This window comes from Bos mutus, chromosome 15 (assembly GCF_027580195.1).
Source record: "Bos mutus isolate GX-2022 chromosome 15, NWIPB_WYAK_1.1, whole genome shotgun sequence".
Lineage (NCBI taxonomy): Eukaryota > Metazoa > Chordata > Mammalia > Artiodactyla > Bovidae > Bos > Bos mutus.
In genome coordinates this window covers 8,100,934-8,125,067 of record NC_091631.1, presented here as the reverse complement: position 1 = coordinate 8,125,067, position 24,134 = coordinate 8,100,934, and the positions used below count along the sequence as shown (strand labels likewise).

The window sequence follows — 24,134 nt, the reverse complement described above, 5'->3', positions numbered from 1 at the left end:
CCATCTAACATTTGTTCAGGCCAAATGCAAAGATGTCAATCTTGATTTCCAGCCCCCTTCCCCAACCCCACCCTCTCCCTCCAATCCATCAGCAAGTCCTCTCACCTCTATCTTCAGACAAATCCCAGATTTAACCATTTCCCTCCATCTCCATTTTCCTCACTCTCATCCAAGTCTTCCGTGTCTTATATTTGGGGGTCAGGTGATGATCTTCTATGTGGGATCCTTGCTTCTTACCCCACACCCTCTCCAGTAACTCTCCACTCCACAGCCAGAGTAAGCTTTTAACAACACAGATGGGAGCATGTAGCTCCCCTGCACAGAACCCTCCAGCGCCTCACCACTGGCCTTAGGATAAAATGCAACCTCCTGACAGACACACACTGCTGCATATAAAATAGGTGACCCGCAGGGACCTAACGTACAGCCAGAGAACTCTGCTCTGCTCTGTGATGACCTATATGGGAACAGAATCTAAGAAAGAGTGGGTGTATGTATAACTGGTTCACTTTGCTGTGCATCAGACACTAATACAACATTGTTCAATCAGCTGTACTCCAATAAGAATGTTTTTTTGAAGATTTAAGTCCTGCTTTTATTTTTTCCCCATCTTAAAATGTATTTTTAATTGGAGGATACTTGCTTTACAATAGTGTGTTGGTTTCTGCCATACATCAGCACAAATCAGCCATAGGTATGCGGATGTCCCTTCTCTCTCAGACCTCCCTCCCACCTCCCACCCCATCCCTCTAGGTTGTTTTTACTCAAAAAAAACAAAAAACAAAAAAACGGCGATCTCCACGGCGTGATCATCAAGGCCTTCTGTGGCCTTCTGTGACTGCCGTTACTTTTCGTGCTCCCTGCCCGCTCTGCTTCAGCCACAAGAGTCTTCTTGCTCTTCCTGGAATACGCTGCGCTCTTCACCGCCTCAGTGCCTTGGCGCTGTTCTGTGGGAAACCCTTGCCTCCCGTTTGTCACACCCTGGTTCCTTCTGTCCTCCACGGGGCAAACAGCCTCAGCGGAATGCATAAATGAGGGGTCTTGGGGGCTGAGTCTTCTGGGTTTGAATCTCAGCTCTGCTGCTTACTAGCTGTGTGACCTTGGGGAAAGGTGCTTAGCTCCTCTGTGCCTTGATTTTCCTATCTGTAAATAGGGATAGTAAAAGTACTTGTTATCCAAGGTTGCTGAGAGGATTAAATAAAAGTGATCACATTAAATGAGTTGATGTACACAAAAGACTCAAGAGCTGTGGCATCTATAAAACACTTGGTAGTGCTATTATTGAGGAGGGCGTGGCAACCCACTCCAGTGTTCTTGCCTGGAGAATCCCCATGGGCAGAGGAGCCTGCTGGGTTATAGTCCATGGGGCTGTAGTCGGACATGACTGAGCGACTAAGCACAGCACAGCACAGTGCTCTTACTGTCCTGCAGGGAGCATCTTAAATACTCTGAGGAGCCTTTCCTGGCCACCCGCAGACCCCACCCCCACCCCTCCACACCCCCATCTCTCTGTCTGCATCCCTGTCACTCCACCCCCAGTACGTTTCTTGTTTAGGTGTTTATTGTCTACTCTGCCCGCTTCCCTAGACTGTAACTTTCATGAGGGCAAGGACTTTCCTGAGCTGGTATTCTGCAGGTTCTCAATAAATCTTTGTTGAATGGCTGTGGAAGGAATGGAGGCCGAAGTCCATTGATTCCCTCCCTTCCCAGCAGCCCTGAGAGCTGGGTGCTGGCACTCCAGGGCCACGTGTCAAAAACAATGCTCAGGGTTTTTTTCTTGGGAGCCTGGGAACCCCAGGCAGGGGGCCTACTTTTAGAAGCCCTGGGGCATTGGTGGGCACCAACCCTTAGCAGGGGACAATCAGAGCCTGGAGTCTGGAGTGGAGACGGCTCGGTCCATCAGTCTCTAGTGGACTACTGATCCTCTCTGTGCCTCCACTTTCTCATATGTAAAACTGCGAGAATACCAGCTACCTCACAGGGCTGTTAGGGAGATTAAGTGGGATAATATATGTAAAACACAGCTCCCTGCCCGGCTTGGAGTAAAGCTCTCCAGATGGTTAGTTATCATTATTGTTGTTGTCAGTGCCATATCTAAGTGTCATTCTTCTGAGCATGAATGGGGGTGCGCGAGGGACTTGGAGGGTGCAGGTAGTTGAAGACACAGACATAAAGACAATTAGGGGAGAGAAGTGGACTGGAGTCATCAGCTGTGTTTGTATTCATGAGTGCCTCTGTGCGTGTGTTTGTGTGCGCGCGTGGGGAGGAGAGGCGGCATGGATCCAAAGGAGAAATCCGGTCTTTCCTCGGAACTCGGTTTTGGGGAGCCCGAGGGGCCTGGCTTTCCCTGCGGCAAGGAAGACTGGGAAGCTGCCTCCGCCCCGCGCGCGCTCAGCCCAGAACCCGAGGCCAAACAACCGAGCGTCTCGATTGTGTGCTTCTGGGATTAGGCGGCTGGATGGGGCAGGGGTGGGGGGGCTGACTTGCGCCCCCGCGGCCAGCACGCTTGGTCCAGACTTGGGGAATCCCAGGGCGGGCAGGACCGCCTAGCTCCCCGACCGCCCCGCGCCCGGGCCCCGCCGCCCGCTCCGCAGCCTCGGATGCTCCCGAACGCCCGCGGGCGGGGCCTGCCTTCCGGAGCTGGGTTGACGGGCGGCGCGGGGGGCGGGGAAAGGGCCGCTACTTTCCCAGAGTGGCGGGGCGACGTCAGGCGGAAGGGCGCGGGGCGCGCACGCTTTAAATGGCATTCGCTGTCATCCGAGCTCGCAGCCGTGTGGGCAGGAGCCGGCTATATAAGCGGCGGGCCGGGCCGACGCCGGGCAGACGGCGACAGCGGCGGCGGCGAGCGCCTCGGAGCAGCGCACCCCCCACCCCACCCAGCCCCGGAGGCCCGCGCCCCCCGACGGGCCCGCCCGCCCTCCAGAGGAGCGCCGACCCGGGCCCGTGAGGGCCGCCACCACCCCGCAGCAGATTTGGATCCTCCGCGCGGCGAGCCCCAGGCTGCTGCCTCCCGGGGGGCCCCGGCGCAGCGGCCGCCCCCGGAGAGCCCCGCCGCCCCGCCGGCCGACCCGGAAAACGCCGGCCGCGCCATGGCGGCCGCCAAGCCCGGCGAGCTGATGGGCATCTGCTCCAGCTACCAGGCGGTGATGCCGCACTTCGTGTGCCTGGCCGACGAGTTCCCGCAGCCCATGCGGCCCGCCAAGCTGTCCAAGGGCAAGGGCCGGCTGCGGCGGCCGCGCCAGTCCCGTTTCAAGACGCAGCCGGTGACCTTCGACGAGATCCAGGAGGTGGAGGAGGAGGGGGCGTCCCCTATGGAGGAGGAGAAGGCCAAGAAGTCGTTCCTGCAGAGCCTGGAGTGCCTGCGCCGCAGCACGCAGAGTCTGTCGCTGCAGAGGGAGCCGCTCAGCGGCTGCAAACTGAGGAACAGCCTGGACTCCAGCGACTCCGACTCGGCCCTGTGACCGGCGCCGCCCGCAGCCGGGACTCGCGCGCCCGGGCGGCGCGTCGCGACGGACCAGCGTGCGAACCCCGAGGGGGCCCCGCGCCCTGCACTCGGGGTCCCCTATCCGCTGAGCACCCTGGTTGGGGGATCGCCTGGACCCTCACCCGACAGCAAACTGGTCCGGGCGCCCCGAGCTGAGCTCGCCCCGGGCGGGAGCGCGCGCCGGGAAGCCGGGGCGCCGGGGAAGGGGGTGCCGCCTTTCTTTGCCCTTGTAAATGTTTATTTTTTAACTCTTCCCAGTACGAACTCTGCTGTGAGTGTGTGCGGGGAGGCGCACCCGCACTGAGTCGCCGCGGGTCCCTGGGGCTTCGCGGAGAGTCGCTCCACGCCCTTGTCCGATGGTCTGAAACTCCGATTTTTGCACACCGCTCCACCGTGCCCACCCCTCCCGGCCACCCCCCGCGCGCACACCCGTTCACACTCACGCCGACCCACTCTCGCTGAACACTTTTATAATTGTTAGGCGCGGCCGATGGGACTTGGGGCGCAGCGCAGCTGGCGCTGTGGCCGGAGGATTGATATTTATTTTTGCATTGCGATGGCTGACGGCGTTTATTTAACGATCTTTTTACCTAGATATGTCTGTGAGGCTCCCGAACGGAGACAAATAAAGTCAATATATTTGCACAGTGCATTTCTCAAGGCTCTTGACTTCTTGGACTCCTTTAGTGCCCAGGTTCCCAAAACTAGGGGAGAAGTGGGGAGGATTAATTCGCTGGAATGGGGGGGCGGACAGGAATCCCCGGCTGGAAGTAACTCCATCAGCTTCGGTCACCGGTACGAACTCGCAGCCCCAGTGCGCGGGTCCATGACCTACCTCCCCAGGGGACCCGCCGGCCCGAGCTCTCCTGCCTCCCAGGACTGTTCTCCGTCACCAGTGTCCAGGACGGGGTGGAGCCGCTAGGGAGCTGAAGGTTGGCGCTGTGAGGACGCAGAGCCCCTGCCTGGGGCGGACTGACCTCTCAGGGAGACTGGGGTCAGGGTCACCGCCCCGTACCCACCACGGAAGACCCCACTCACCCCGCGCCCTTTCCAGGCAGTGGGTGGAGAGATGCCCCAGCCAGCAATAAGAGACGCCCCAGCCAGCAATGAGAGACCCTGGCGGGGGTCTCTGGGTGGTGGGATCCGAGGGCCGGCTGGGAGCCGGCCAGAGTGTGTGTGTGCGCGCGCGCACTCCAAGTCGCCTACGTCCAAGGGCCCCCGGAGCCCCTGCGCTGGGGCAGCAAACAGCGGCTGCTTTTGGTTTGGTCCTTTTCTCCAGCTTTTCCCTTTGCCCTCGTCAAGGTTCGGCAAGGAATCTGTCTTTTGTCAGAGCCTTGAAGGGCGCTTGGGTACCACAGAGTCTCCCCGCACCCCAACCCCGCCTTTGTTTACAGATGAGAAAACAAACCCGGCAGACAGGGAAAAGTCACATGAAGAGCAGGCGCTGCGCAGCCAGCTCTGACTCGGCGTCCAGTGCTCCTTCCGTCCCACGACTCTGTCTTTCCAGTGCTTTCCAGCAGCGGCCGGCGTCCCTGGCAGTAGGTGGTAAGGAAAGCACTTCTCCACACTTGGGACTCCCACCCAGCCCATCCCTCTGGGGTCACGCCAGCCTTGAGCCACCAGGACCAGGCTTTCCTCTGCGTAGTTATTAGGAACACGGAGAGGGTGGATGCCCTGACGACTCGGGTCTCTCCAGGTCGCCGTGTGTCTGTGCTCGGGTGTCCCCTGGTGGTAGGGGACACTGGTGCTTAGCTCAGCCCAGCCCTGCAGGGCATCTGCACTGCCTTTTACTCCTCACACCTCACCTGTCGTGGCCCTGGGCTCTGCAGAAAACCAGAAGGCAGAGCAAACAAAACAAAGAAACAAAAAGGGATCACACAGGGTCTGAAAGGGAAGCCTGGCGTGCTGCAGTCCATGGAGTGGCAGAGTCCGACATGACTGAGCATACAATAGGGGTCTAATAGAATGTCCTCCCCTCTGGCTCACAGGCGGGGCCAGGCTCAGGGCCTTGGGGATAGGAGTCTTCGGTGCTATCCTCGCCCTTACCCCCGGAATTCACTGGCCTCTGTGGGCCCCATCAACAGCCAGTTCCATTGCTGGGATGCATCAACAGGGCACTTGGCGTGGTGAGGCAGCCATGGGTCCATGTTTTGATTCCAGTCTCTGCAGCCGCCCTGGTTAGGCTGGTTTGAGCTCCTTGGGTGGGAGGAGGGTGGCTGAAGCTCAGAAGCCCCTCCTAGAACCTTCTCCCATTCTGTTCCCTCATCCTGTTCCACCCCCACCCCCATCTTATCTTACATTTTTAGCAGTAGTTCCTGTTTCTGCTCTTCAAGAGCCAGGCGCCCCCAACCTTCCTATGGGTTCATCCTTAATGCCTGAGATCCCGATTAGGTGTCTCCCTCTGGGCACCATGCTCCTGCCAGTACCCTTTTCCCTGCTGAAGAACCTCCTTCTCCACCACCTTCAGCCCATACCCCAGCTGAAGGCCTACTTATAGGGTCTCCTTGAGTCACCCTAGCCAGGACCTGGGAATGTTGGGGGGACCACATGTCATTATTCCAGTTCTTGCTCAGCCTCTGGCAGGACCCAACACCCAGTAGTCACTTCTGAAAAGTTTGTTGGGTTAAAATGAGTAAGGGGACAGGGAGGAAGATTGATGTTCATCTTGCCTACTTCCTGGTTCGCTTTAAAATTATTCTAATGTTTCATTACCCAAGAACTATTTGTTCCTTATAATAAAAACAAGTAACTCATATTCCTACCACCCCGAGATAAATATGTCAACATTTTGGAGGTTATGCCTATGTTATTGTGTGTGTGTGTGTATATATATGTATACATATATACATGTTTCACAAAATGGGCTTATGCTGTAAATACTATTGTTTTTTAATGTGTGTTTACTTTTTGGCTGTGTTGGGTCTTTGTTGCTGCTCGTGGTCTTTCTCTGGTTGTGGCAAGCAGAGGCGACTCTGTGGTTACGGTGCTCAGGCTTCTCACTGCCGTGGCTTCTCTTGGGGACCACAGGCTCTAGGCGTGAGGCTCCAGGAGCTGCAGCTCACGGGCTCCAGAGCGCAGGCTCAGTAGTCGTCATGCATGGGTTCAGCTGCCCACGGCATGTGGGATCTTCCCACACCAGGGATCGAACCAAGGTCCCTTGCGTTGCAAGGCAGATTCTTAACCACTGGACTGCCAGGGAAGCACCCCAATACTAATTTTTTTAAGCTGCTTGTTTTCTTACTTGGATTTGTATTTAATATCAGTATTGATGTATATCATGATTTGTAATAAAATCCAACGGAATAGATGTGCTTCCCAGGCGGTGCTAGTGGTAAAGAACCTGCTTGCCAGTGCAGGAGACGTGCGAGATGAGGGCTTGATCCCTGGGTCGAGAAGTTTCCCCTGGAGGAGGGAGTGACAACTCTCCATGCCTAGGCAGTATTCCTGCCTCGAGAATCCTATGGACAGAGGAGCCTGGTGGGCTACAGTTCATGGGGTCGCAGAGTCGGACACGACTGAGGCAACCTAGCACAGCACAGTACGTTGAATCGATGCCCCACAGTTAACTAAACGAATTTCCCACTCTTTGGTATAAAAGTGACGTTTGTTCTGGTTTCTTAGTTTTGCCTATAACTGACATTAGTTCTAAGGATTGAGTACGCATGCACGTGTGCTAACGCGCTTCATTTGTGTCCGACTCTTTGCAACCCCATGGACTGTAGCCCGCCAGACTCCTCTGTCCATGGGAATTTTCCAGGCAAGAATACTGGAGTGGGTTGCCATGGCCTCCTCCAGGGAATCTTCCAGACCCAGGGATTGAAACCATGTCTCTTTGCTCTCCTGCCCGGGCAGGCGGGTTCTTTACCACTAGCCCCACCTGGACTGAGTGTAGAAAGAAGTTGGAAGCAGTAGTGAGAGGGAGAAGGGGAGGAGATGGGGATGCTGTTGTATTGGAGGCAGCAGGCTGGGTCTGGGATGCTGGGGGCCCCCACGTTACACTGGGGATGCGCTCTGATTCCGAACATCTTTGCTCTGCTCGGGGGAAGAAGGAAGAGAGTCAGGAGGGGCTTCTCTGAGGTGCCTGTGCAACTTCTAGGGCTCAGTTCCCCCCGTGTGCTCCAAAGCACCACACGGCTCCAAGGAGCTGGGCTAGGAAGCCAGATAGTTGGAGGGGAGGGAAGAGAGGGAGACATGGGCTGAGGGAGCAGGAGAGCATGAGAACCAGAAAGACGGGAAGGAATGAGGCCCTCGGGGAAACGCAGAGACAGAGAGAGATGGGGAAATCCAGAGTTAGGAGCCAGAAAATGTCACGAGACTGAGCAGAAGCGGGGCCAGCCTTGGAGAGAGCGAGAGAACGGGATCCGTGGAGAGTAGAGGGGAGGAGAGGCGACGTACAAAGTGACATACAAAGTCCTCTGGGTACGGGCCTTGCAGGAGAGAGAAAACCAGGGCCAGAGCGCCTCGCTGGGAGCTGGGAGCCTGCGTGCGCCAGGGCCGGGTGGAAGCCTGCCCAGCCGTCTGGCTTTACAGCCGTCTGGCTTTACAAGCTTGTACAAGGAGACGCCTCCTTCCTTCCCTTCCCCACCTGGGCTTTAGCCTGCAGCCCTAGCTTGGGTGATGAGTTTTCAAACAAGCCGGAGCCCAGAGGAGGTAGCACATTGCCATCCCAGCCCTGGCTGGCAGCCTCTTCTAAACGTTTCTCTTGGCCCTGGGGGCAGTATTTCTCAGGGTGTTTTTCTTGCACTTGTTTAAAAGCCAGATTGGCCTCTGTGGTCTGCCATGTGCCACTTCAGGTCTGCTTGGTGGGCGGTACGGGGGAGCGGTGTTGGTGAGAGGGAAAGTTGTCTGCTCCCAGGGAATCAAGGCCAGCCATAGGCTTGGGAGGCTTCCCAGATGGCTCAGTGGTGAAGAATCTGCCCGCCAATGCAGGAGACACAGGTTTGATCCCTGAGTCAGGAAGATCCCCCGGGGTAGGAAATGGCAGCCCACTCAAGTGTTCTTGCCTGGGAAATCCCATGGACGGAGGAACCTGGTGGGCTGTGGTCCATGGGGTCACAGAGTTGGACCCGGCTACTGACTAGCAGCAGCATGGACTTGGGAGTCCTCCCTTAGGGAGCACATTTGGAGTAGCCCCTAGGCCCACACCTTCTCTAAGACGGTAGGGGAGAGGACAAAGACCACCACTTAGTGAGCACCTCCAGCACTCTAAATCCATCCTTTCCCAGGCATTTTACAGAGGAGAGAGCTGAGGATCGGAGGGATTCAGTTTCCTGCCCAGCGCCACACAGCTAGTCAGTAGCGAGCTGGATCATGACGTGTTTTGTCTTTTCTATTCCGAAGCCTGTTCTCTTCCTAGGTCCCCAACTTCCCACCGTGCTGTCCTGTGGCAGCCTCTGGGGATGGGGGGACAGAACAGAGCAGCTCTGGCTTTGCAGTCCATCTCCTTTATTGGCTGAGGCCGGGCCCCTCCCCCTAGACATGCTCCCCACCAACAACTTCGCAGGTGGCTGGGGTTCTAAGACAGAACTCTCCCAGTTCCTGGGAGACTTGAGATTTCTTTGTAGGTGGATTTCAGTTGGTGGACTTTACCAACAAAGGTCCGTCTAGTCAAAGCTATGGTTTTTCCAGTAGTCATGTATGGATGTGAGAGTTGGACTATAAAGAAAGCTGAGTGCTGAAGAATTGATGCTTTTGAACTGTGGCATTGGAGAAGACTCTGGAGAGTCCCTTGGACTAGAAGGAGATCCAACCAGTCCATCCTAAAGGAGATCAGTCCTGAACATTCATGGGAAGGACTGATGCTGACGCTGAAATTCTAATCCTTTGGCCACCTGATGTGAAGAACTGACTCATTGGAAAAGACCTTGATGCTGGGAAAGATTGAGGGCGGGAGGAGAAGGGGACGACAGAGGCTGAGATGGTTGGATGGCATCACCGACTCAATGGACATGGGTTTGAGTAAACTCCAGGAGATGGTGACGGACAGGGAGGCCTGGCGTGCTGCGGTCCTTGGGGTCGCAAAGACTTGGACACGACTAAGTGACTGAACTGAACTGGACTTCAGCTCAAGGATCTCCCAATGGCTCTGCTGAAGCCTTCTCAGACTGCAGGGCCGTCCATGGACACCCTGTCTCTCTCTCCTTCTCTCAGGTTCATTCTTGCCTCACAGCCTGCCGGCTGGCGTCCCCAGCCCACTCTGCCTCCCTCTGTGTTTCATGTCACACCAGCCCGCCTCCTAATGGAAGCCTTGCACACTTAATCCCAGCTTGGCGTCTGCTTCCCAGAGAACCCAGGCAGGCACTCGCTTCCATCTCCCAGCAGGTTCGGGGCCTGCCCTGAGTCTCCCTCAGGCCCCTCAGGCACGAGGGAGGGTGGCAGGCATCATCGGAAAGAGAACTGTAGGGGCGTGGCAAGGCTTACCGAGCAGAGGTGTGTGGGGAGGTCTGCTCGCCCTGTGGTTCTGGGTGGAGAACAGTTGTGGCCTGTGTGTGTATATGCGCTGAGGGGGCAAGGGGAGCCCAGGAGGACAGTCCTCTCAGCCTAGGCTCAAGGCCACGTGACTCACACAGCAGCCACCTACTCATTCAGCTCCCAGTCTCTGGTTAGCAGTGGAGACTGCTGATTGTCCACCAGCATTGATTTTCTGCTTCCTCCAGGGCATGCAGTCTCTGTGTCCCAGATGCTATTGTCCTTAGGTATGTCGATGAGGTAGGTTTTTGCCGATGGCATAGATTGGGAAGAGAAATGTGTTCCTTCCCAGGCCTCAGCCTTAATACGTACCCTCCTCCAATGGATGTGCCTGCAACCCCGTGTTCAAGCCAAGGCCTGTGGCCTAGGGGATGGCAGAGAAACAAGAGGGAAGGACCCCAGGCCCCAGTATGACCTCGTGGAACTCAAGAGTCTGCCCATCTGGAATGATCACCATGGACTATGACACAGGAGAGAAACACACTCCCGTCTTCTTTGTGCCAGTAAATCATTATTGGGTCCCTTTATTATGGCAACCTTACCTTACCCTGAATAAACAAAATCTGGTGATGGCAGTGGGGTGCTGTCCTAAAAAAAGCTCCTGCGGTGCCAGGCGTTGACTTAGGGATTTTGACTTAGCTGCCTGTGGGGAGGGTATAAATATTGCAGGCTGGAGAGTTAGAGTCCCTCATTATGCTTTGGAAGAGCATTTGGAAAAATCACGTTTATGACATTTTGGAAGGCTGATCGTGTACTGACCGAGCGCATAGCTCTAGGAGAAGCGGTTGGAAAGAGCCGGAATGTTAGCATGGGTCTGCTATCCTCTGTGGCTTTGTGGCTTTTAGCAAATTATTACAGGAAAGACATGAGTGATGGGAAAGAATAGGGAGTATCTAGAAACATGGGACCTCACAGGGGCGAGAGCCACCCGTTTTTGTAACCCACGCAGAAGGAGATCAGCTGATGAGGCTCAGAGCCTTTCTCCAAGGCCACCCAGGAAGCCTCGCCCTGGAGCAAGGTTAGACTAAGGATATCATCTGCCCACTCAAACTTATTGTGGGAGAATCCACATTCCCCTCCCTGCCCCTCCCCTCCGCCCCCCCACACAGCCCAAATTAGAGTGAGAGTATCACTGAGGAGGGTTCTTGGCCTCTGTGAATCAATAGAAATTGACCAGAGCCCAGACCAGAAATTCAGGCAAGGTTTTACTGGGGCTCCTTCTGCAGCAAGAGGCAGATTCTCTTCCTTCTTGTTCGCTGATGGGGTGGGGTGAGCTGGTTCCTAATACAGGGTAAGGGTAGGGATGTGGCCAGAGGTCGGGATGGGGGTGGCTGAGGTGTTTTGCCTGTCTCTTTGGTTCACATGACCTCTTTGGTTATGTGAAGCGGGCATGCGCAGTAGTACCCTGCTTTTGCTTCTGGCTCTTCCGAAGTGGCAGTGTGGGGGTGTTTTTGGTCTTTTTGAATCTTGTTGTCCATAATTTGCCCCCACTGCACATCATGCAATTATTTTTAGCCCCTTACAGTTTCTTTGTATTTTGTTACCTGGGGAAACATTTGTCCAGGTGCAAGTACTGCAGCAAAGTGTCACAGGTCCCAGGTTCCAACCTGTTTCAAGAGGGCCGGGCCAGAGCAGGCCACAGTGAAATAAAACTGCTTTCAGAATCATGTTGAGAAAACATCTTTGGGTATGATTCTTGGCCCCTGGAATCAGTTATAAGCACCTTGACCAGAAGCTTGTTGAGAGAATTGCCAAGGCAAGTAGCAGTTGGCCAGTGATTACGATTGTTTGAGCCCCAAAGAAACCTTCAAGGAGGCCAAACTATTTAATACCTGCTTCAGATGTAGCCACAGAAGATTGGGGAAAAGAGAATTTTCCAGAACTGGACTGGCCAGATTAGCTTCCTCTGCCAGAGCAAGTCCTGACTGTTCAGGCCAGTAGGATTTACCTACCTCGAAGGCAGTGGCCCCCCATTCCAGTACTCTCACTTGGAAAATCCCATGGATGGGGGAGCCTGGTAGGCTGCAGTCCATGGGGTCGCTAAGAGTCGGACACGACTGAGCGACTTCACTTTCACTTTTCACTTTCATGCATTGGAGAAGGAAATGGCCACCCACTCCAGTGTTCTTGCCTGGAGAATCCCAGGGACAGGGGAGCCTGTTGGGCTGCCATCTATGGGGTCGCACAGAGTCGGACACGACTGAAGCGACTTAGCACAAGCATGCACGCCCCAGCCACTTCTGAATGTTTCCCTCTTCCCTTTTCCACATGGGAGTTTGTGTTGCGGTTTTCCTATTTCCTGTTTCCCACTACTCTGTTTCAGCTGGGGAGAGGTGAGGCTGGGGTGGTGGGAAAGGGGCAGACGAATTATCTCACAGTTTCTGTTGTGCACCGTGAGGAGTCATGTGGGGCTCTGGAGAGGATTTCCTTTTTCCCCAGGTCTCCCGCACTTTGATCTGAAAGTGTAACCAGATGGGGGTTTGGGATCCATATCTTCAGAAAGGGCATGCCTGTGTTCTGTTGTGGGAAGGACAGGTACCTAGTAGCCAGGTGAGCAGTGGATACTGGCTGCCCGTAGACCAATGAAATCTGTTTCTGCATCTTCCCGGGCACAGGGCCAGGCTGCAGTCTCCCCTCTTCGCGTTGAGCAGGGCCCCAGTGCTCCAGAAGGAGCGAGCCCATGACACGTGCCACAGAGGGCCTCAGCCTTAAGATGGGGGGCACGTGGCTTTTGTCCTTCCCCTGAAGATAAATGTGGGCATTCTTGTGGCCTGCCAGTGACCAAGCATGAGGGAGGTGCTGGGCACCTCAGGACAGGACCGGGAGCTGCCTGAGGAGGTGGAATGTGGACTCAAAATGAACCGTTCTCAGAGAGAAATGGACTCCAGTCTTCTCTAAACCACTGCCTTCCTCTTGAGTCTCTTTGGATTCATCTAACTAATACAGAGGACTTTCCCTCAGTCCACAGCAGAGCCGGGGTGGGAGTGCAGGGTGCCCTCCACCAAACTGATCAGAGCAGGTGTTCCCACAGTAGGAAAATCCCCATCCTCCCACCCCCAATGTGGTCCAGCTGTGGGGGCGGGGAAATGGAAGTGGCTCAGGAGTCACCATACACTCGCCCAGCTCTGCTCCTTGACCTGTGGCCTCGGGCAGATCACTTCCCCTCTGTCCCTGGAGCCCTCCCAGCTTCGATTGCTGAAGTTTATCAAAGACCCTCATGGATCGCCTTAGAGCACCTACAGCCTGAGAACCCTGACCCTGGGGGACGTGTGGGCAGGCAGCAGGGACCGAGACTAGACCTGTAACCCTGTCCCGTAAAGATTGGGAGACAGAGGCACAGCACTTCCCTCCAGCTCCTCTCTCCCAGCCTTGGGTAGAGTCCCAGAAACCCTGGGCTGGGCTGTTTGGTGCAGAATAATTCATGCCAAACCCAAAACGAGAGCCTGAGAGCCAACCTGATGTGGGCTGGAACCCCAGCCAATGTGCACTGCCCCATGGGCCTGCTCTGCCCCCACCAGAACTTGTTCTGGTAGATTTGGTTGGCCCTTAGGAAACCTCTGACCTTCCCTCTGATCTCATGCAGAGGAGTCTGACAGAGCCACCCTTGTCCCCGTGGCTCTGAACCTGTGAGATATTCCAGGAAAGGCCAGACCCTGTCAGCCTGTTACTCCCAGATCCATGCCCCATAAAACCCATTTTATTGGCTGTTTTATGTGTTCTGAGGTTTATTGGTTAGCTGTTCTCTGGTCTGCTATGGAATGTAATCCCACAGAAAGCTGCTGGCCATGCCCAATCTTCTTTGAACCATCAGTGAGTAGCCCATGTGTGGGACCAGGACTTGCAGAGCCCTCTGCAGGGCTTGGTCCCTGGCCCTAAAGAAGTCTGATAGGGACATACACACACACACACACACACACACACACACACACACACACAGACATTTATAAAACAGTTCAGGATGGGGAAGAAGCTCTCAACTTGAGTTGGGGTGGAAGTGGGGGTTTAAAGAGGCTTCTCTGGTGGCTCAGATGGTAAAGAATCTGCGTGCAATGCAGGAGACCCAGGTCTGATCCCTGGGTTGGAGCAAACCCCTGGAGAAGGAAATGGCAACCCACTCCAGTATTCTTGTCTGGAGAATTCCATGGACAAAGGAGCCTTGGCAGGCTATAGTCCATGGGGGTTTAAATACTGACTCTGAGTCCCCTAGGTTGTATTTGGCTTCAAAAAATGTAGCACAGAGTGGCGATGGCTCAAACTACAAAGACAATAGTTACTGTTTGTAGAAAAGACATCTGAAGGAGGGTTGAATGGCTCAGTGATGCCATCAAAGACCCAGATTCAAAGAGTATCTCAAGGATAGGAAATACAACCAGACATGGCTTAATGAAAGGCAGATCTGAGCATCAGAAAGCCACCTGGAGCTAAGCCACTTTCTCCATTTCCAGAGGGGGAAAAAGCCAGGTGTTAAGGACTGGGCAGTAAAGATGAATAAGGCTTAGGGGGAAAATAAGAGACCCAGATTCTGACAATGTTCTTTGCCATTTTTGACAACGTTCCCCCACCCCCTCCATGGTTACAAGATGGCTGCCACAGTACCAGCATCACATCAGCCTTCCAGCAGGAAGGATGGTCCTGGCAAACAAAGAACCTTCACCTAGAACTCTCTTTTATCCCATTGTAGCATCATCTCAAAGTTCAGGAATCTCATCTAAATTATATCCAAGTTCAATGAGGCTTATTAGGTACAGTCCCTGAGGTACAGCTCCCCGACCTATAGTTCCTCTTGATCTGAAGACATGTCGACCATGGGGACAAATTATTTGTCCATCACACATCCAACATACAATGGTAGAATAAGCATAGGATAATTGATATAGACCTTTTTGTTCAAATATAAGAAAAATGGAAGGCACACCAAGGCATCAGTCTGTAGCTCTTCTGAAATATGGCTTCTCCTAACAGAGTCTTTAAGTTTTTACTAAGACTGTCCTTAAGATCCTTTCAACTTCTGTCTACTACCTAGCCCTGAAACTACTCCAAAATGTTTAGGTCTTTGTTATGGTAGTACCTACTTCCAGTTCCAATCTTTATTGCTGTTGCAATAGCTATTCCTAAGGTTGGTGGTTGGTGTAAAACAACATAATTATTTAGTATCTCTCATGAGGTCTCTGGTCAGTGTTCACGAGCACCTTGGCTGGGTGGTATTGACTTGGAGTCAATTATGAGGCTGAAGTCTGACGTTAGTTGGGGGCTGTAATCACATGAGGTCTTAACTAGGGCTGGAGGGTCCAAGCTGGCACACTCACACAGCTGGTAAATTGGTACTGCCATTGGCTGGAAGCCTCAGCTCCTCTCCCTGTGGTCTCTTCTAGAGGGCAGCTTGAGTGTCCTCATGACATGGTGGCTGGCTTTCCCCAGGGCAAGTGACCAGCCTGTATGTGAGAAGATTACACAAGGGTGTGAATCCCAGCAGAAAAGGATTACAAGGAGCCATCTTGGAGCCTGGCTACCACACAATACCTGCTTTAAAAAAAAAAAATTCTTGCTGTATTTACAGAGTAGCTCACTGAAGCATGTTTCGCTTCAATAAAGGACTGGGAACTGTTAGCAGTAGAGTTAAATAAATTGTGGTGGATTCATAAGAATGGAGTAATATGCAATAGCAAAAAAATAACAAGGTTATGAACTGATATGGAAAAGTCCTTAAGATATATTTTTATGTAAAAGAAGCAAGGTGAAGAACAGCATATCTGTTAGGGAATCTAGAAGTCTGCGTATGCATGGAGTGCCTTTGGAATGCTATTCTCTGAGGCTGTATAACGCTGCTCAGTTAGCCCTCTTGCAAAGATGGGAAGTGGAGGCACCAGTTGGTGAACTGGCTGTCTAAGCAAACAGTTCAGATAACTGAAAACCAGCACAAACTTGGCTCAGTAGCCTGGAGAAAATGTTTCCACATTCTTGGTGAAGCAAGAGGACAAAGGCCAAGTTGCAGGTACTATAGGGGAGCCCTGGTTTCTCTGGGTGGGCTCTGCCGTATGTTTCTCCTCAGTTGGGAAGAGAGGACAAGGGACTCGGACGTAGGGGTATGGGGTCTTTCTGTGTATTTCATATTATGCAGATGATATGCAAATTACACAGAGGGTGCTGCCTGCGCTTCTCTTTCTTCTTTGCAGAACCCGAAGCTTTGGTGCTATCGGCCAGGATGGAGCAACAGGAACTGGATTTAACTTCCTGCCTGAAACAGCCAAAAAAAGTCAGACAAAATATTTATGAAAAAGCAGTTTTCAAGTCGCTAGATATCAGGCAGTGAAGGACAGTGATTCTTGACATAGGAAGTAAGTCATGTGAGCCTTGCATTGCTCTGGATCATTGTTTTGAAAGACTTCCAAGACTGCGGGTCAGGAAGCTTCAGGAACTCAGATGGATCCTGGCACACTCCCTGAATTGAGAAGCGGGAGCTGACAGCCTGGGCAGACCAAAGCGTCTCGAGTTGGCAGGGCAGTGTGTGCGAGAGGAGAGAGCTGCAAAAGAATGAATTCCAGATGTCTGCAGAGGGTCTTGCTCCAGGATCCAACAGAGCCCTGATCAGTGAATGTGTGTGAGGCTGGGGAGAGAAACACCCAGAAAGGATTAGCGGAAACCCTACCTGGTGCTCACACAGAGGTGAGAATAACACCCGTTCTATCAGCCAGACTGGAAAACCTCCTAATTCTCAGGGCATTGGAAAGAGTACTCCGAAGGGCTTGCCTCAGTAGCGGGGACAATTAACCTGACCCTAAACATGGGGCTTCCCGGGTGGCCCGGGGTGAAGCACCCACCTGCCCGTGCGGGAGCCGCGGGCTCAATCCTGGGGTCGGGAAGATCCTCTGGAGAAGCAAAGGGCAACCCACTCCAGTATTCTTGCCTGGGAAACCCCGTGGACAGAGGAGCCTGGTGGGCCCCAGACCACGGGGTAGCAAAAGAGTTGGACTCGACTCAGCGACTAAACAACAACAGCTCTGGTCTTGTGCAACAAATCCTAAAGCAAGACTCAAAAGGATCCTTTAGAGCAAATATCAATAATCTCTATTTTATTGAATGCTTTTATAAATAATGGAGGTGAGTGTTAAATGCCTTTTTGGCATCAATGGAGATGACCATGATTTTTTTTCCCCGTCCTAGATCAATTAATAAAATAAATTACATGAATAGATTTGCTTTAAGGATACTCAACCATCCTTAAAGTCCAAGGGAATATTTTTATGTCAGCATGATGTATTGCTCTTTAACATGCAGCTGGATTCTGTTAGGTATTTTCTTTAGGTATTTTAGGTTGTTTTTTACAAATGACATCAGGCTGTGAATTTTCCTTTTTTGGTGCTACCTGAAATTGATAACTCTTGACATAGCTCTCCATTTCCTTATTAGAAATGATCTGTTTAAATGTTTTTATTTCTTTTGGACAGCTTTTGCCTATTGTTTTTACTGAGGAAATTATCCATTTCATCTGTTATCAAGTTCACGCACATAAGGTAAACAAATCAATTTCATGTGAACCTCTTAATCTCTTCCATTTCTGCGGGATCCCCCAGTCATTTCTTATTGTGCGTATTTGCATTCACCTGCCTTTTGCTATTGAATTTTTTTTCAAAGAACTAGCTTTTGTGTTTGTATATTGGTTATGTAATGTTTTCTATTTTATAACTTTTATTAATGCCTGCTTTTATCTCTAATAGTTCTTCCTTTCCTTGGTTCAATTTATTGTCTTTTTTTTCAACTTATTGCCTAATTTTTTGAATTGGAAGCTAACTTTACTTCTCTTCTTCTCTCCACCCTTTAAAAAAATTTATGTAGATCTTTAAAGCCATAAATTTTCCTCCAACTACTCCTGTAACTGTATTTCATTTTTACTCTTTTATGGGAATACTGTAGTTTTAGTTTGTATTTCCTTTTTTGATCTAAGTCATTTAACTATCAGTTTAATATTAGGCTTCCCTGGTGGCTCAGATGGTAAAGAATCTACCTGCAATGCAGGAGATGGGGATTCAATCCCTGGGTTGGGAAGATCCCCTGGAGAAGGGAATGGCTACCCACTCCAGTGTTCTTGCCTGGAGAATTCCATGGACAGAGGAGCCTGGAGGGCTACTGTCCATGAGGTTACAAAGAATTGGACACGACCAAGTGACTAACACTTTAAAATTTTTCCATGCAGAAGAATATTAATTTTTTCAGATATAGTTATTAATTTCTTCTTCTTTAATTTCATTGTGGCCAGGCAATGCTTTCCATAGCACTCCTCTTTCTGGAAAGTTTGAGATTATTTGTGAAAAAAGACCTTGTGAAAGTTCCGTGGTCACATGAAAATACAATGTGTTTACAATTTTCATGTCAGATTTGCCCAATAAATTATAATGTTAGTATGTTACTATGTGTCTGTGATATAGACAAATAGGATATTTACTGTAATCTCTTCTACTATTCTACCTGGGCATAGGATTAGACTACATTTACCAGATTTTATAGATAGGTGTGCCCATGAGACTAAGTTCCATCCAATAGAATGTAGGTAGAAACTTTTGTACCATTTCTACATTTAGGTCTAATGACTGTATATATTAAAAGACGCTTGCTCCTTGGAAGAAAAGCTATGACAAAGATAGACAGCATATTAAAAAGTAGAGACATTACTTTGCCAACAAATTCCATCTAGTCAAAGCTATGGTTTTTCCAGTGGTCATATATGGATGTGAAAGTTGGGGTCTAAAGAAAGCTGAGCACTGAAGAATTGATGCTTTTGAACTGTGGTGTTGGAGAAGACTCTTGAGAGCCCCTTGGACTGCAAGGAGATCCAACCAGTCCATCCTAAAGATCAGTCCTGGGTGTTCTGTGGAAGGACTGATGCTGAAGCTGAAACTCCAATACTTTGGCCATCTGATGAGAAGAACTGACTCATTTGAAAAGACCCTGATGCTGGGAAAGATTGAGGGCAGGAGAAGAAGGGGACAACAGAGGATGAGATGGTTGGATGGCATCACCGACTCAATGGACATGAGTTTGAGTAAGCTCCAGAAGTTGGTGATGGACAGAGAAGCCTGGTGTGCTGCAGTCCATGGGGTTGCAGAGTTGAACACGACTGAGCGGCTGAACTGACTGACTGACACCTCTCCCACATTTTCTGTTTTCTACTTGTCAGCTGAAATCTGTATATGGTGGTGGCTCAGCTTCCACCATGCTGATGAAGACACAGCTCCAGAGGTGGCGGACTAGACGTTTGGAAGGAACCTCAGCCTGGAATGCTTACCTTTTTCTACTACATGAGAAAGAAACTTGGTTCTTTAAGTCATCATTTCTTTTCTCTCTGTCTCTGTGTCTCTCTATCTCTCTCTCTCACACACACACATACCCACAGAGGCAGCAATCCTTACCCTGTGCATGCCGGCATGCTAAGTCGCTTCAGTCATGTCCGACTCTGTGCGACCCTATGGACTGTAGCCCGCCAGGCTCCTCTGTCCATGGGACTCTCCAGGCAAGAATACTGGAGTGGGTTGCCATGCCGTCCTCCAGGGGATCTTCCTGACCCAGGGGTTGAACCACGTTCCTTACATCTCCTGCATTGGCGGGCAGGTTCTTTACCAGGAGCACCGCCTGGGAAGCCCCAGTCCTCACCCTAACGAATAATCAAAACTGGCACCACGGGTAGGACACTGCCGTAACCGAAACCCCAGTGGGCAGGTGGCAGGAACACAGATGTTGTGGGTTTGTATGCTGGAAAGCTGGGGGCTCCTGGCCAAATCATCGGTGAATTTGTTTCCTGCAGGTCTGAGAGGCAGGTTCTGTGCCTGCCACGGCTGTAACTTAAGGAGAAGTTGGAGAGAGCTGGACTGTTAGCGAATATTGGTCGTTCCTTGTTACTTTTAGCAAGATATTCGAAGAAAAGAGATGACATCCACACATATTAGGCAGATTTCAAGCCAAGATGAAAGGGAGAAACATGTAAAAGTGTAGGGGCTTCACAGGGTTGAAAAAGCCATCTGTTTCTGTCACCCAAACCACAGGAGATCTGACAGTCATGGCTCAGAGCCTTTCTCAGACTGTCTGTCAAGCAAAACATTCATTCAAGGCGTCCAGCCCCAAGGCAGGGATCAGACCAGGGCTTCTCAGCAAACCTCTTATTTCGGAAGGACTCCAAATAGCTGCCTTTATGTGAGGAAAGGGGTGTGGCTAGAGCCCAGAAGCAAAAAGATGAAGCCGACTTGAGAATTCTGTGAGAAAATAGCTTCAAGTGTGGTTACTGGCTCAGGAGATGACTGGAAACAAACAGATTTTTTTTTTAACCCTTGCCTGAGATCGACATGCACACACTGCTATATTTATTTATTTACTTATTTTGGACTGTTTTGGGTCTCGGTTGCCGTGAGCAAGCTTTCTCTAGTTGCAGTGAGCAGGGGCTGCTCTGCATTGCGGGGCACAGGCTTCTCATTGCAGTGGCATCTCATTGCGGTGGCTTCTCTTGTTGCAGAGCACAGGCTCTAGGCACATGGGCTCCGGGAGCTGCAGCACAGGGACTCACTGGTTGTGGCTCACCGGCTCTAGATCGTGAGCTCAGTAGCTGTGGCCCACAGGCTTAGCTGCTCTGTGGCATGTGGCATCTTCCCGAACCACAGATCGATCCTGGGTCCCCTGCATTGGCTGGTGGATTCTTACCCTCTACACCACCAGGGAAGTCCTGGAAACAGACTTTGACTTCTCATACATCTTACAGGGAACTGTTTTTTTTTTCCCCCCATAGTTGTTTAGGCCCTAAGCCAGCTCTCAAGGAAGACATGTTTTCTGACACCCACTTCCGATGGGGGCAGAAGAGAAGGAAGACTGTCTCAGAGCAGACAGAGCACCCACTGCTGGGTCGGGGCCCTGACAGTCCCTGCCCTGGGACTACTGTGTACTGTCCATGCTCTGTCCTCTGGATGGAGGTCTTTATTGTGGTCTTCCTTTCTCTGTTTTATTCCTGCCTATTGGTCAGGAGGGTGGGACAAACAAATTGTCTTTGGCTTCCAGGCCATCGGACTACAAGGAACCATATCTGGGCCAGGTGGAGAGGTCTGTGTATCACTGAGGGATCGCCAGTATTGTAACTGGACAGACTTTGGCGTGTGGCCCGTGGAGGATGGTTGAGTGTGTCCTCCTCACGGGGTAGTGGGCACCCAGAGGGATGGGCTTTGGCACAGATTGCTAGTGATCCCCTGAGATCTGTCCACTTTCCTAGGCATGAAGCCGGGCCACTACCAGCTCACCCCACTCTCTTTAGGTTTATCCAGTGACAAGTTTCCTCCAATAAAATATGAATGTAAGTAGTATTTCCCACTTACAGACCCAGGTCTGAGATTATGAGCATGTCAGCTCCACAATTTCTCCTTGCTCCCTCCAGAAGCAACCTAGATACGGTGGTAACTTGAGTTCTACAAAGCTGATGTTGCTTTGTGGTCTTAGGGAAACGTGGAAGGAATGTGGGTCCGTGAACTATTGAGTGAGTAGAGCTGTCTAGCATCCTGGACTGTTACAGGTGAGAAAAATAAAATTATTTCTTCTGTAAGTCTTTTGTGTTGAGCAGAGCTGCCTTACTGAATACATGATCTTTGCTTTTCTGCCCCTGAGACCACCATGAGAGAGATGAATTTCCATGTCTGACTTCTCACGTGCTCTGATTTTCCTTGTGTGACTGTAACTAGTCCTGGTGAATGGAGCTGCTGGATTATCTGCTGCACAGATATTTATAATAGTTATATCTGCATTTGAGTGGCACCCTGATACATAGCTTAACTCCTTTTCATTGTTTTTAATGCTTTGGCCTGAATTGTCCTTTGTTTGATAATGAGATAATGACTTCTGTTAGCCATCATTATTATTACATATTTGACTAGAATGCCTTTGTTTGTCTTTTAGCTTCAACCTCTTTCTATCGGTATATCTCTTGCATCTGCTGAAGAAAGTGTTAGTCACTCAGTCTGACTAACAGTCAAAAGTCTAACTCAGACTCAGTCAGAAGTCTGACTCTTCATGACCCCATGGACTGTAGCCCGCCAGACTCCTCTGTCTATGGAATTCTCCAGGCAAGAATACTGGGGTAGGTTGCCATTCCTTTCTCCAGGGGATCTTCCCGACCCCGGGATCGAACCTGGATCTCCTGCACTGCAGGCCGATCCTTCACCATCTGAGCCCCCAGGGAAGCCCCATACGCCCTTGCGTACAGTGAAGGGTTGATTTTAATTTTACTTTGAGATTTAATCTGAATACATATATATTTTTTAATTAGTTTAAATACAGACGTGTAACTAGAGATTGAATCAGTAATCAAAAATCTTCCAACAAAGAACATTTTTAGGCCAGATGACTTCACGGTTGAATTCTTTCAAATATTTAAAAAGGAATTAATACCAATACTTCTCCAAACCTTCAAAAATTAGAAAAGGAGGGAACACTATCTAACTCATTCAATAAGGCCAGTATAATCCTGATACCAAAGCCAGACAAAATGCCACAAGTAAAGGAAACTACATACCAATATCTCTTAAGAATATCGATGCAAAAATTCTCAACAAAATGCTAGCAAACTGAATCCAACAGCCCATTAAAAGGATTATACACCATGATTGAAGGCAGGAGAAGAAGGGGACGACAGAGGATGAGATGGTTGGATGGTATCACTGACTCAATGGGCATGAGTTTGAACAAGCTCTGGGAGATGCCGAAGGACAGGGAATCCTGACGTGCTGCAGTCCATGGGGTTGCAAAGAGTTGGACACGACTGAGCAACTGAGCAACAACACCACCGTGACCAAATGGGATTTATCCCAGGAATGCAAAGCTAGTTCCACAAATCCAATAGCTTTTTATAATAAAAACGCTCAGTAACTAAAATAAAAGGGAATTTCTTCAGCATGGGAAAGGACATTTATGAAAAGCCCTTGGCTCACATCATTCCCAACAGTGAAAGATCAAAAGTTTCCCTAACTAGGTTCAGAAACAAAACAAGGATGCCTACTTTTATCCTTGCTGTTCAGTATTGCACTGGGAGTTCCAGTCAGAGCAGTTAAGATTCTTATTTAGGAAGCCTTCTTTTTTTTTTCTAGTGTTTACCTTCATAATCATAGTGTTATATATAGAACACTTAGTTCTATATAGACAGTATCTATCACTGTCCCAGAATGAACAATGAAAAATTGGTACATTTCCCACCTCCCCATTTCTCTCTCAACACAATGCAAAATGATCTATATATATGTTTATATTTGTGCTATTGAAGCTGAAGCTCCAATACTTTGGCCACCTGATGTGAAGAACTGATTCATTGGAAAATACCCTGATGCTGGCAAAGACTGAAGGCAGGATAGGAGAAGGCGATGACAGAGGATGAGATGGTTGGATGCCATCACTGAGTTGATGGACATGAGTTTAAGCAAGCTCTGGGAGTTGGTGATGGACAGGGAAGCTTGACATGCTACAGTCCATGGGGTTGCAAAAAGTTGGACATGACTGAGCAACTGAACTGAATTTGTATTATTAAATGTTATAATAAATGTGTTAAATATATTATTCGATTTCTCAGTGTGTGATGATCTTTAACTCCCAGCTCCTACAGATAGACAGGACCATCAGAGAACATAGCTTCTCCTTCTCCTCCACCCCATTTTTTATTAGATGTGTCATTTCTATGTTGTCATGGCATACGTGAATTTACACTCCGATGTCCGCATTTCTTGTCGCTGCTCTACATTTAAATATATTCAGTGCTTGCTCCTGGTCCTTTTGCTGTGGTTTCCCTAGTCGCCACTTGGTGGTCTACAGTTTGTTCTCTGATGTTTTTCTCAAGAAGGGATCATGGGAACAGTATTCCCTGGGTTCCTGCATGCCTAAAAAATGTTTGGAGCTTTTATACTTGAGGAACAGCTTGACAGCATATAAAATCCTTGGCGTACACGTTTTCCCTTAAATATCCCATGAGTATTGTGCCACTGTTTTGGCATTGAAAATTGCTGGGGCTAGCCTGATTTTATCCTTTAATGAGTGTTGTTCTGGGGGGCCTGTCTGCTCACGGGATATTTTCTTTATCTTTAAAGTCCAATAATCTTATTAAGCGAGTCTTGGAATTTTCAGTTCTAGGTGAACTTTCTCTGGTACACATGGTATCATTTACGTAAATTTATAT

The 24,134-nt window shown here is 50.5% G+C and overlaps 1 protein-coding gene and 1 long non-coding RNA gene across 2 annotated transcripts; both read left to right on the top strand.

The window, feature by feature from the left end:
- The first annotated feature begins 2,585 nt into the window (after positions 1 to 2,585).
- C15H11orf96 (chromosome 15 C11orf96 homolog) lies at positions 2,586 to 4,134 on the top strand. Its single transcript, XM_005905135.3, has one exon. It carries the CDS (start codon positions 2,601 to 2,603, stop codon positions 3,459 to 3,461), a length of 861 nt encoding a protein of 286 aa, XP_005905197.2. The 5' UTR covers positions 2,586 to 2,600; the 3' UTR covers positions 3,462 to 4,134.
- A 12,499-nt stretch (positions 4,135 to 16,633) lies between these two features.
- Positions 16,634 to 23,513, top strand: LOC138990984 (uncharacterized). The gene is made up of 4 exons (XR_011467002.1): positions 16,634 to 17,050; positions 17,398 to 17,463; positions 21,419 to 21,491; positions 23,232 to 23,513. It is a non-coding gene; the product is annotated as an uncharacterized lncRNA (long non-coding RNA).
- The last annotated feature ends 621 nt before the right edge of the window (positions 23,514 to 24,134 follow it).

What these genes read in the sequence shown, in the direction of transcription:
- C15H11orf96 (XM_005905135.3), top strand. Translation starts at nt 2,601, where the DNA reads ATGCTCCCGAACGCCCGCGGGCGGGGCCTGCCTTCCGGAGCTGGGTTG.